The 12,974-nt window shown below is 43.3% G+C and overlaps 1 protein-coding gene across 1 annotated transcript in view; it reads left to right on the top strand.

Annotated features, from left to right (window-relative positions):
* LOC145412907 (uncharacterized) overlaps nucleotides 1-12,013 on the top strand; it is a 21,749-nt gene extending 9,736 nt beyond the window's left edge. The window contains exon 3 of the mRNA XM_080282702.1: nucleotides 10,776-12,013. Within this exon, the coding sequence (XP_080138828.1) occupies nucleotides 10,776-11,976 (1,201 nt within the window). The 3' untranslated portion in view covers nucleotides 11,977-12,013. The remainder of the gene's footprint in view (nucleotides 1-10,775) is intronic.
* Nucleotides 12,014-12,974: the final 961 nt, after the last annotated feature.

Genomic DNA, 12,974 nt, shown 5'->3' with positions numbered 1-12,974 from the left:
GGGAGGAGGAGAAATGAGGATTGAGATGGAAGTTGACTAGACGAAAGAGCAATACTAGGAAACAAAAAGATAAAAAAAGGAGGACCAGAAAGACGAGGAGGAGGAAAAGGAAGAGGAAAAGGAGGAGGAGGAGGAGGAGGAAAAGTAATAGGAAAAGGAGGAGGAGGAGGAGGAGGAGGAGGAAATGAAAAAGTATGGGGGGAGGAGAAAGGAAGAAAATCGAGCGTGAATCCTTCCTTTGTTTACTCTTTCGTTTTATACATAATTACTGAAGCTAATGAATTAACAATCTCTCTCTCTCTCTCTCTCTCTCTCTCTCTCTCTCTCTCAACTCCTGCCATAAAAACAAATGATAATACGAAGCGAAATAGATTACGGCTACGATAGACGATACCCGCAAGCTCGACTCAACACCCCCTAGCCCCTCCCCTCCTTCCCCGCCGTCCTGCCCCAGCCAAGTCGCATTCACCTAATATTTCTTTACCATCGGTGTAATTGGCCAATTGACGCAAAGGTTAAAAGAGTCGGCGGCAAAAAGTGGACCCGATCGCCCCAACCTGGCCATCGGGAGCTGCTGGCGAAAGCGGCGTAGGGACGAAACATTCTCCAGATTTTGGCGGGAGTTTCGACCATGGCGTACGTCCGAAACCATGCATTTATTGCCCACTGGGAAATAATCGCTTCTCAATACGACTAGCGGGTCTTTTTGCGCTCCACTGACGATGATTCTACACTCTCGGTAACAATGACGGCGAAATTTAGTATTATCAAGTGGCCGGTAGGACTTGGGCGGCCGGCATTAGGGATGGGTGTGTTGGTTTGTGAGAGCGGGATGTGTTGGGACGAATGGGGTGGGAGGCGTAGCAGTGTTGATGGTAGTGGTGGTGGTTGCTTAAGGAAGGAGGGCGTTTTAATGTGTTTTGCCTTCATTTATGATTATGTGTTTAAGTGCATAGTACCTGCATGTTGTTATACGTGAAATTTTGCGAGTGCTTTGGTAATTTTGTGTGAAGTTTGCAATGAATTATACGTTTTTGTGGGATTGTGCGTTGCGAGAGCGAATTGATCATAGAGCGCCAGTTTTTACGTGGAAGACGTGTGCCTGTGGTGTGGAGCTTTGAGTGATGAGTGATTGGATATGGCCTGTTTCGCTGGGCACTTTATACCGTTATGCTTTCCTTATTGTATTTCCCAAATGTGATCACCCTGTTGTTACGAAACTGACATAGGATGATGGTAAATTGATAACAACCTTGATTTTGATTACTTAATGAGTTTTCTTTATTTCGCTATATACTGATCTGTGGCGGACTGTGCGACTGCATCCCTACTGATGGATGTGTGTGTGTGTGTGTGTGTGTGTGTGTGTGTGTGTGTGTGTGTGTGTGTGTGTGTGTGTGTGTGTGCGCGTACTTAACTATGTATGAAATGCGTGTTCTGAGGTGTTCTTTTGTGTAGTCATTAGAATATGAATATACATTTACGTACACGTGTATGAAGTAATGCTTAGGCATGTGTGTGTGTGTGTGTGTGTGTGTGTGTGTATTTATTTACTCTTGTACGCGTTTTTGTATGTTTACGCTTCTCAGGTATCTGTGAGCGTGGCATTGCATACCGGCCAATGTGTGTGTGTGTGTGTGTGTGTGTGTGTGTGTGTGTGTGTGTGTGTGTGTGTGTGTGTGTGTGTGTGTGCGTGTTTGCCTACAACAGTGTCTATGATCATTTCGGTATCCCTCAAATGGTGCGAATAAAAAAAGAAAGAAAAAACACGCCTCCACTCTGGGGTCCTTCACTGCTGTTGCACCATTCACACAAAAACACTCCTCCCTCTACACACATGAATGAAAAAGTTGAATTGTGGCGGTAGGAAGGTGTGGGGAGGGGGAGGTAGGGAGAAGGGATGTGGCGAGGGGAGGGTAGGCAGATAGGTAGGTGGGTAGGTAGGTAGGCTTGTGGGCTGGCTAGGTATCGGGCGAGTGAAGGGGCATTTTCGGCTCGGTTGCATCTTGCCCACTTAACCTGCCATATATTTATCACTTGTCCTTAGTTATTTACATTTACAATTTTCACTTTTTGCCTCAGACTGGGGATATGTAAGTGGTGATGGTGAGGGTTACAGGTTATAAGAAATTAGAAAGTTTTAATATTCTTTAGATCCAGTGTCCAGCGGCGTCCTTCAACTTCGGACCAGGTGAAGGGCGCGGGATTGGAGAGGCCGACTGTGGCACTCTCGGCGTGGCTCTCTCAGTCCGGCCTTATTCAGTGCCACGGGATGCTGTTTACGCCGGTTACTTGTACAGTGTTTATAAGAGAATAGTTTACGAAATCGTTCTTTATGGGGCCTTACTTGACGGCGTTATTTGATGCGGTTTATGCAGTGTTGCGTCACATGGTGCTCCTATACAGTTCGTTGCGCTTTACTTAGCTTATAAATTTCTCTCATCATATGTAAACAGGGCCGTGGGATGCTGTCCTTAAAGCAGTGTTCATGTATATATTTCTGTCTAGTATAGTTTATTTGGTACTACTTGAGATTTATTTAATATTGCTGGCAGCTTTACACTTGAACTTTCAGTCGCACTTTCAACGTAGTCAAGGACGTCTCTGGCACTGGTATCTAGTCTGATAGTGACTAGTTTCTAAATGATATATATAGAAAATTATATCAGTTGCCAAGGTGCCGATAGTACGCTGAAATATAAACAAACGGAATCGCAATCGGTACGAGAGAAAAGCGAAATAATGAAAGATTTAACAAACAGGAGAGAAGTATATAATATTACGAAGATTAGATTTTTATTCGAGTATAGAGGTTGTACGCGTGTGGTGAAATAACAGTTTCCACGATTAGGGAAAAGATTGAGAAATATTCGCCTGCAGTTGGAAATTGAAAAAAAGAAAGCATTGCGTTAGTGAGGACAAAAAAACTTGTTGGTTGAGTCACAGCATTCACCTCTCTTACTCTTTGGGATTGTAACTGGTGGGGCTAGAAAATGAGCAGTGTCTGAATGTGAGGGGTGAAAGTGAGGAAAGTAGTAGACAGTGAGTTAGAAGTGGTTGTGAATGAGAAAAATGAGGATTTGCAGCGTGTGTGAGGAGTGAAAATAAAATAATTGAGGAGTGGTAATGATATTGGGAAGTGACAGTAAGATAAATGAGGATTGGCAGCCTGTGAGCAGTGGAAGTGAAAGAAATGATGGGCAGCGAGTGAGAAGAGGCATGAGATAGGACGGCAAAGTGAGGATACGCAACATATACGAGTTGTTGTTGCTTAATCCCGGTCTGTCTGCCTGAGCAAACCCGTCGACCACAAGTAAGCAACTGTTTCTGTGGGGCCGTCCTGCTGGTACAGTACATACACCGTGTAGGGATCCGGCGCCCCCTTGTAGTGGTAGACAATTCCTCACCAGGGTCCTTCCTACGGCGAGATGCGGGAGAATAAGCGAAGGTTTGGCCCCTGGGTGGACGCCGGAGCTGCATCAACCGGGCTGCACAGTGCCACCACGTGTAGGCCCCTCGTCAGCGCCAGTGAAAAGAATAAAGCGACAGAATGAATGAGGGATGAGTATGGAATGAAAATGAAAAGGAAGGACTGACATAGACTGAGGAAAATGAAGAGCGGCAGTAAGGAAAGGGATGGTATTTTGTTTGAGGAGTTAAAAAAAATGGAAACGACAGACAGTGAGGAAAATGAGAAAATTGTGCGTGTGAGGAGCGAAAATGAATAAAAGTGACGTAGCCTACGGTAAAGAAAGTGAGGAGTGAAAATGAGGAAGGCGAATGAGTGAAGATTGGAACCAACCTGATAAATGAGTATTGGTAGTAAGGAAAGTGAGGACATACAACGTGTGAATAGTGAAAATGAGGAAACTGAGAGGCAGTGAGGATTATGAGGATTCTGTCTATAAGGAGAGAATATGAGGGAGAAAACGGGGAATGAGTGTTTTGTGAGTGTAGGAAGTGAGGAGTGAAAAAAACTGTGAACGGAAGTGAGTGAGGATGAGGAGTGGTGTAAACGAGGCATACGAAGAATATGAAAAGGAAAAATGAGAAAAATGAGGGAAAGTGAGGATATTTTAAAGCCTAAAGAAAGAAATAGTTGTAAGTGAAGAAAAAGTGAGAAAACTTAACGTCGGGGAAAAAAAGTGGTGATGAGGGAAGGTAATGAGTGACAGTGCGTGAAGAAAATGAGTAAGAGTGAAAAAATAAGTCAATACGCGAAGAAAATGAGCGAGTGAGTGAAAGAAATGAGTACGTGAAGAAAAATGTGTGAGTGAAAGAAGTGAGAGAATTACGTGAGGAAAATGAGCGAGTGAGTTAAAGAAATGAGAGAGTACGTGAAGAAAATGAGCGAGTGAATGAAAGGAATGAGAGAGTACGTGAAGAAAATGAGTTGAGTGAAAGAAATGAGAGAGTACGTGAAGAAAATGAGTAAGTAAACAAGTGGTATGGATTAAGAAAAAATGAGTGTAAAAAATGAGTATTGTGAGTGGACATTATGAACGACAGTGAGTGAAAAAATGAGGGTCTGTGAGTTAGGAAGATGAAGTGCAGTGAAAAATAATGAGTGGTGGTAAGAAAATGAGTGGCAGTCAATGAAGGAAATGAGTGGCAGAGTGAAGAAAATGGGTGGCAGTGAGTGAAAAAATGAGTGGCGGTGAGTGAAGTGAGTGGCAGTGAGTGAAGGATATGAGTGGCGGTGAGTGAAGACATTGAGTGGCATTGAGTGAAGACATTGAGTGGCAGTGAGTGGCTGAGTGAAGAAAATGAGTGAGTAAAAGATTCTGAAACAGAGTAATGAAAATGAGTGGCAGTGAGTGAAGAAAATGAGTGACTAAGGGAAATTGATTAAGCGGAGGAGGTAAACTTGAAGTGAATGGGAAAGAGAGAGAGAGAGAGAGAGAGAGAGAGAGAGAGAGAGAGAGAGAGAGAGAGAGAGAGAGAGAGAGAGAGAGAGAGAGAATTATTCCTCCAGACGAATTGTTCAGCAGAAAGATAAAATAATAAAGTTCAAAAATACTTAATGCAGAAGCCTCAGAGTCCTTAGATTAATTGCCTTGGTGTGGTGTCATGTGGGAGGGGTGACTTGGTGCGGTGTGGTGTGGTGCGAGAGGATGGTATGGTGTGGTTGAGTGGGAGAATGACTTTTTGTGGTTTGGTGTGGTGCGAGAGAGTGTATGGTGTGTTGTATAGTGTGGTTTGAGAGGGTTGTATGATGTGTGGTGTGGTATGAGAGGGTTTATGATGTGGTGTGACTGCGCTAAAGTCGCTAAAGTTTACGGGAGAACAGCAACCCATGTCCGAAAATAGTTAGTGAGAGACAGACGGACAAGATCGGTCCTAGTGATGCTCCTGTATCTGAAAATAAGTGAAGAGTGAGTGGGAATGGAGGAAGCGTGAGAGAAAACGAAGGAAGAGTGTGAGAGGGAAGGAGGGAAGTGTGAGGAGGAATGGAGGAGTGAATGGGAGGGAGTAGGAATAAAAGAAGAACATGGAGGAATGAAGGAAGAATGAGTAGAAATGAGTGAGTAGGAGGAAGATAAACAGGAATGAAAGACGACAGAATACGAATGAGGGAAGAGCGAATAGGAATGAATGAAGGTAGAGCTGTAATGAAAAAGGAGTGAAAGAAGAGTGTTTAGTGATGAAGGAGGTTGTAAGATCGAAGTAAAGTGAACAAGAGTGAGGGAAGAGAACGAGTAGCAGTGAGGACAGACGAAGGAATAGTAACGAGAAGAATGAATAGGAATCAAACGAATAATCTGGAAGTAGTTTAAAATATGTAGAAATGAGGTAGGAATGTGTAGGGAGGAGGTGGTGGGTGTAAGTCGGAATGGGGGAAGAATTATACAAGTCTAGGAAGACCCATTGAGCATTGGGGAAAAGGAGTGATTAGGAACAAGAAGAAACGAATTGCAAAGACGAAGAAGAATAAATAAGAGGGAGGGAACAGAACAAACAAGAATGTAAGAAAAGAGAATTAGTAAAGAAAGGTGCATTAGCGCCAGTGGGGAGTTGTGTGAGGATGAATGAACAACCGACCATGACCTCGCATGACCCCTTGCACGACTTGACCTCAAAAACTGCAGGAAGCCTCGTAGCTGCAGGGTTGGGGTGGGGGAGGGTAGAGGGGAGGAGGAGGGGGGAGAAAGCGGAGGGCAGGAGAGGAGACGGGAGAGGATTGAGAGGCTTCAGCAGTTTCGCCATCAAACACTCGTATTATCGCTGGTATGGGAGATTCCGTTGCACTTATTCCTAAGCGATTTATTTTGCTTATTACGCCTTCAGGTTCTCCCCAGTTTCATGGTTAACTTTTTAAATTTCCCACATGATTTCCATTAGTATCTGCAAGAGAATATCCAAAATAAAACATTGCGGTAGAGTTGCTACGAAACCTTCCAACAAAATTGCGGTCCAAACTCGTCACAGAGCAACTCGCCAGAAAATCACTGCCTCCCTGTTTTGGTACGGTATCCTGTATCTTTTAGCTAGAAATTATAGATATTTTAGCCTCGTATTGGTTATGGCCTGTGCAACCGGTGATTATAATCGTTGTTTAAATATTGAATCGTTTTTGGAACATTAGCGGTGCGTTTATGGAGCTTGGTATATTTTTCTCAAGTTTTCGTCATTCTTGGTAAATTATCGACCATGCCCTGCTTTTCTAACGCTCCCGTCAAAAATTTTACCACAATTTATGTAGAAGGGTGGGAGTATAATGTAAACTGAGAATATGTGAAGTAAAGAACGGTAGACTGGAGTTTGTATTGATTAGGATCGCTTTGGCACTTTTTTCAGTAAGTTAACGTTGACCATTTGCCGCTGTAACGTATCCTGTCGGAATATGGTTTGCAAATAAATTAGGAAATACTGTATAAACAGAGAGAAATTATCGTGAAAAGATGGAGATAAAAGTCGTGACGAAGAGGATAGCACGTAGGTGGAGATGAGAGGCTGGGTGTGGCAGAGTAGGTGAAGGACGCGGTGGCTAGTGTTGCGGTGTGGGAGGTCGCGTTGTGGCTAGGTGAAAGGAATAGGAGATAGGGGCAGGTGGTGTGGCTAGGGGATGTAGTGTGAGGAGATTTGTAAGGAGGAATGATGGATAGGAGGCCTGGATGGAGGTAGGAAGTAGTGAAGTTTGTGAGCTAGGCAGTTGAGAGAGAGAAAGAGAATGGTAGGTGGGTTGCGGCGCACATGTTAGAGAAAGGAGGCAGGTTAGGCAGCGAGACAGTAGCAGCTATAGGCAGGCAGGTAGTGGGAGAGGCAGTCAGGTGGTGTGAGAGGTAGGAAGGTGCTGGGAGAGGGAGAGAGGCAGGCAGGTGGTGGTGGTGGCGGTAGGAGAAAGGAGCCAGACAGTAACTCGTGGGAAGAAAATAACAAGCAGGAAGAAATGCATGGTGTGGGTTGGAGGAAGTGGGAAGCAGGGGGTATGGCGAAAGTTCCTCGAATATTGATAGATGGATACAGATAGGTAGTAAATTAATAGTTTCCACTAGAACACTTGCTGCGTATTCTTGAAAAATAGTAGTAGTAGTAGTAGTAGTAGTAGTAATAATAATAATAATAATAGTAAATATCAGATGCTTTGTGAAGATACCTGTCGTGATATACAGCTTAACAATACCCTTCATATACTACATCACTAGACTAAGTGTACACCAAACTTCAGATCGGAGTGGGTGTAGACTTTCACTTAATTACTGATATATCCTGAGGCATATAGTGTATTATGGTGTGTATATATATATATATATACATATATATATATATATATATATATATATATATATATATATATATATATATATATATATATAAAGTTTGCATTGAAGCACCAATAAATCAGAACTGAAGGAGATACTGTAATGACTGTAATCATGTACCGTTGTGTAAAGAATGTATACGAGTATATAACATAAAAACTTCGATTATATTATGAACTAAATGTAATTATAATAACAGGAGAGTAAAGATAAGGAAAATCAGTATCACTAGTACTGCAGCAGTGTAAATGAGAACAAGATCCACATGGGGGAAAAAAAAAAAGTGTATAACGAGAGACGGCGTCATTCCTCGTGTGCACGAAACTGATGACGTGAGAGAGTGAATGCACACCACCTCACAAACTGGCTCACCCTGCCACCTGCTGTTCGTCTAGTGCATCGCCTTGTTGGCGCGTTGATCCACCATGAAGCTACTGAAGAGGGTGTGTCGGCCCAGGTGCAGCAGGGGAATGGCCTCTCACCTGGCCGTCCTGCTACACTTCCGGAGGTACTTGAGTTTTCGGCTCCTTGTTCGGAGATACTCACGAGAAATGAATCAGATGACTCCTTTCCTGGTTTATTCTTGCCATTTTCAGACGGTTTTATTCAGCTTGGGATAGACTTTTCGAACTGAAGGGGTTAGATATGTATTCATTAACCATTTCACTACAAGAGATGCTTCCTAATTTGATTAAAAATCGTTTGGTGGTAACAGGAGTCGCTAAAAAAATACTTCATTAGACTAAAAGGGTTAATAAAATTCGACCTGAATGCGCAAAAAATCTTAAATCGTGTCATTCCCAACTCATAACCGCCTCTCCATGACTTTTTAGTTTTTTTTTTTTTTTTTTTTTCTTAGCATTGGCTTTTGAACCTTATGAATTCATCAGGCAACATTTTGTTCGTCTGGCCTTCCTTCCCTGAAGAATAATAATTTATTCATCTCATTACTGACAGCTTCTCCCATCTTGCTCCTGTCGGCTTTGGCTGGAGGGTTGGGGACCCTTCTTTACTATCCTTCACTTAAACTCATAGAAGTATATATCAGTCTCAAGGGATTCATAAGGTCTGTTGCTGCATGCTTTCCTGTGCATTCGTATGTACTGTTCACACAGCTGTTGTCAGACATCGCAAATTAAGTTTTGTACAGTATGTTTTGCACTTGGCTCTGTGTCCTTTGTTGTGTACAAAGGTTAAGTATAATTCCGGCCTTCCTCCACTCAGTGCCACAGCTCACTCATCCAGGCTATATGGATAGTTCCCATAAATAGTTCATTGCTCTCTCTCTCTCTCTCTCTCTCTCTCTCTCTCTCTCTCTCTCTCTCTCTCTCTCTCACACACACACACATTTTGTCATTTTTGCATGTGCCTCATCAATTCGTGCCATACTATTCTTCAACTTGGTCCTCTTCACTTCTGACACTGACACATTCTTTAGGTACCACGTACTCCATCTGGTGGCAGGTGATGGCGACCATCATCCACTCACATGATGTAGAGCTGCCTACTTCTTCCTTCACCTTTGTCATTTTTTTTTTTTTTCTATCATCTTTTCTGTCATTTTTATTACCCTTCTTTCCACGTCACGTGACTCTGCACTGATTGACAAGCCGTGTCTCATGTAGCCCAAGAAACCATTTATTGCACTGGATGGTAACCATATAAGATGTAGAGCTTATTATGGTGCCCCTGTTATCTGGATGGAGAGACGCAAATGCTACGCCTATATAGGAACCATTCCTCCACATTCTTCCCCATGCCCCGCTGTAGTGAGACGGTGTCTGCAGCAAGGGAAAACGGTTCATTGCATGGGGCAGCTTGGCAAGGGCGATTGCCAGGCATTTCGAGGTTACTCTACAGTAACATACTCCTTACACCATCAAAACATATCATAGTCATGTTGATAACCGCATTGCTCTTGTTATTCCATTCTGTCAGTTTATCAAATAGTTTCCCTGTTCTGTTTCTTTTTCATTTGTTAGCATTTTTCTATTTTCATCCTGTTCATTTCTGCATTTATAGATGGCCATAAAATAATGGGATGATTAGCAACATAGTGCTCTCTGTTGCTGTAATGGTTAACATGTTGCTGTGAATTAATATAGAATGTAGATTTAATGATGTAGAGCAGCGGTTCTCAAACTTTTTAGTGGGTGACCCTATTTGGAATATTTCAAGATTTCGCGACCCACAGGGTAAAAAAAAAAAAAAAAAATCAGAGAGAGAGAGTAACCGGTATATAGCCTATCGTAGTTATTATGAATATGCTAACAGTGTGATGCGGATAATCACAATTTCAATTACGTAAATAAAATAGGACTACATGGAAAGCAAATTCCTTTCGCGACCCACCTTTGGGTCGCAACCCATACTTTGAGAATCACTGGTTTAGAGTTTATCCCCGTTAAGATTTCAGTTAGAATGTAATAATTTTTTATGTAAGTCAGTGAATAAATAAGGATAAATGAATATCCCCGAGCTAGGCCATGAAGACCATAATATCCCCGCTACCTCTCCCAGCAGGGCAGCTACCTGGGCGGGGCACGAACTCTTGACCCTTCAGTCTTGAGTCAAGCGCTCTGCCACTGGGCTTCCCTGCCCTCAGTGAATAAATAAACAGAATACAGAGAGATAGTATTGACGTATTCAAAGAATGCACATAGACATTGTGTCCAAGAAAGTTTTTGAAAGCTGAGAAGGCAAACCTTGTGTTGTATGAAAGAAGAGAATGGAGCCGTATATTGAAGAGAGTAAAAGAATGTTTGAAAAAATACAAAGTACTGTATATGAGGATGAAATGGCTCAGTCATAGCTATCCTTTGCTGGGGGGGTTCCAAGGAAGGAGTGAGGCACTGAAGATGGTGATGATTATAACTTGTATATTGCCGTGTTTCATCATGTACAACTCTATACGTCCCTATAGAAGCTTGTTTGCTATAGAATGATGTGTAACCTTAATGTAAGTAACTTAGATGTGCAGTATGGCTTAACTAATCCCAAGCTGTGTTGCAGTGAGACGATGGAGCGACTGATGCGGCTGGTGGTGGCGCAGGGCGAGACCATCCAGGCACAGTTGCGGCGACTACAGGAACGGGAGAGTCAGATTGAACAGTATGAGCAGCAGATGCATCTGCTGCGTGTTCAGAACCTGGGTACTGACTACCTCCTCCATTCCTACCTCAAGGATGATTCCACTGAGGCCAAGGATGACCTTGGAAGTGAGGAGAAAAGCAATGACTCTGGTGTAGTGACAGAGGAAGCAGGTGAGGCAGGCCTGTGTTCCCGCGTGGAGAACAGTGCTCCGAGGGAGGAGGCGTCAGAGGGGGTGGATGTGGCGGAGACAGAGGAGGTGGTGGCTGTACTGACCAAAATTGAGGAGGTAAACAATCGTCTTCTGCACGAGGAGGAGGCATTGGCAGGCATGAGATCTGCCATCACTGCAGCCCATGAGCAGCAACAGGATGAAGCTCAGTTGCTTCAGCAGGAACTGGCCTGTGTGGCACACATTCATGCTCAGTTGGTGGCAGATGCACGTTATAACGAGCAGACCTTGCGTGAAACAGAAGTGGTACTGTGGCAGCAGCGCAAACAGCTTGAAATGTTATTACAAGAAGACAGTGAGTCTGACCAGGAGACCCGAGCACTAAAAGAACACCTCGACTACATAATCCACCTACCCCCTAGTGCTTTCATGTCCCTTGAACTGCAAAATACTCCTCCTGCACAGCCCACTGCGACACCAGGTCCTCCCACGAGCAGGGTCCCACCTCTTACCTCTTGCCCAGAAGAGCGCATTGAAGCCCCACACACCAGGCTTCCTGGGAGCACAGTGGCAGTTAAGGAAGAAGACGATCTTCCACCACCTCTACCCTCGTGCCCACCACCTCTGCCCACCTGCCCTCCACCAATAGCGGAGGAGGAGGAGGATGACGGAGACTCTGGGAGGACGGGCAGCCTATGTGTCAGTTCACGATCCAGTACATCTTCCGAGGCCTCCACTGGTAGCAGTGGCATCGGCACCAATGCACCCTCAACTTCACTTACCAAATCCTCACCTTCCTCCTCCAATACATCACCCTCCACTTCATCCCCTAAACCTAGTGAAGTGGGCGGGAAGGACACAGACTCTACAGATTCCAACTCTGACACTGGTCTGAGCTCACTCCACAGTAGCAGTGATGAGGGAGTGTATGTTCTGGACACATTAGTTTGAACTGAAAGACACCAGACATTCTGAGAACGTGAGATTAAAAGTGTAACTAGTACTTGAGTATCATTTATACATTAGTGTAACTGATACTTAAGTGATAGGGCGACAGTACAGTTCTGCAATACTCCATAGTGACGATGTGATGCACATTTGTATAGTTCTGTGTGACACTCAGTTTTAGTGATCTCATGGTGAAGTGTTGAGTGTTACCAGCAAAACTGTCTGATCAGTGATGTGAAGCCTGAAGGGATGTTAGGTGTTTACTGGTTGAAGCCACATATTCTGTATTAGATAATAGAAAAAAATATGAGTTTATAATTTAAAGAAAATACGAGTGAACATCTCTCATGTACATCTAATGCAGGCTTTTCATTGACAGTGAAGGTGTGAATAACTATAAACTCTTAAGCAGAAGGAAATTTCAAGTGAACCATTGCACTTTTATCAGTGTCTGTTGTACAGTATGCAAGTGTGCCTGTGTATATAGATTGAATTTATGCTGACTGAATATGCGTTTTGCATCTAACCTATACATATATTTGTCCAGAGTTTTTATGTATTTAATATCTATGCACTTCTTTTGGTGCCTTTTCATTGTGTGGCCACCAATAGCTCAGTGTTGAAGCTTTATCAAGAACTTTTATAGCAGTAACCATGTGGAGGTGAAGTTGAACCGGTGTTATGAATTACTATGAGAACTCAGCCTTGCTTTCATGTGGAAGTGGTGATATTTTACTTACCCGCATTTAAAATCACTTGTTCAGTGAATTCTGTGTAGACCGAAAATTGCAAATAAAATACACCGTAAGGATTGCAGTACATATATATACCGTACAGTATTGTACATGGGAAAGCTGTAGGCTACACTTGTTTTCCTTGTGGCTGTTTTCCTCATGTAATTTTAGCTGGAGCAGAGTTCTCTGTTTATTCTGTAGAAGTGTACGTAGTTTGAGTTTCAACTGCAGCTTTATTCAAATGAAGTTCAGAGCAGTTTAGCAGGA

Source organism: Coenobita brevimanus, chromosome 94, assembly GCF_032717465.1.
Source record: "Coenobita brevimanus isolate Jiangsu-jjx chromosome 94, ASM3271746v2, whole genome shotgun sequence".
Taxonomy (NCBI): Eukaryota; Metazoa; Arthropoda; class Malacostraca; order Decapoda; family Coenobitidae; genus Coenobita; species Coenobita brevimanus.
Note: the sequence above shows the minus strand (reverse complement) of the source record. Positions and strands in the feature narration are given on the sequence as shown.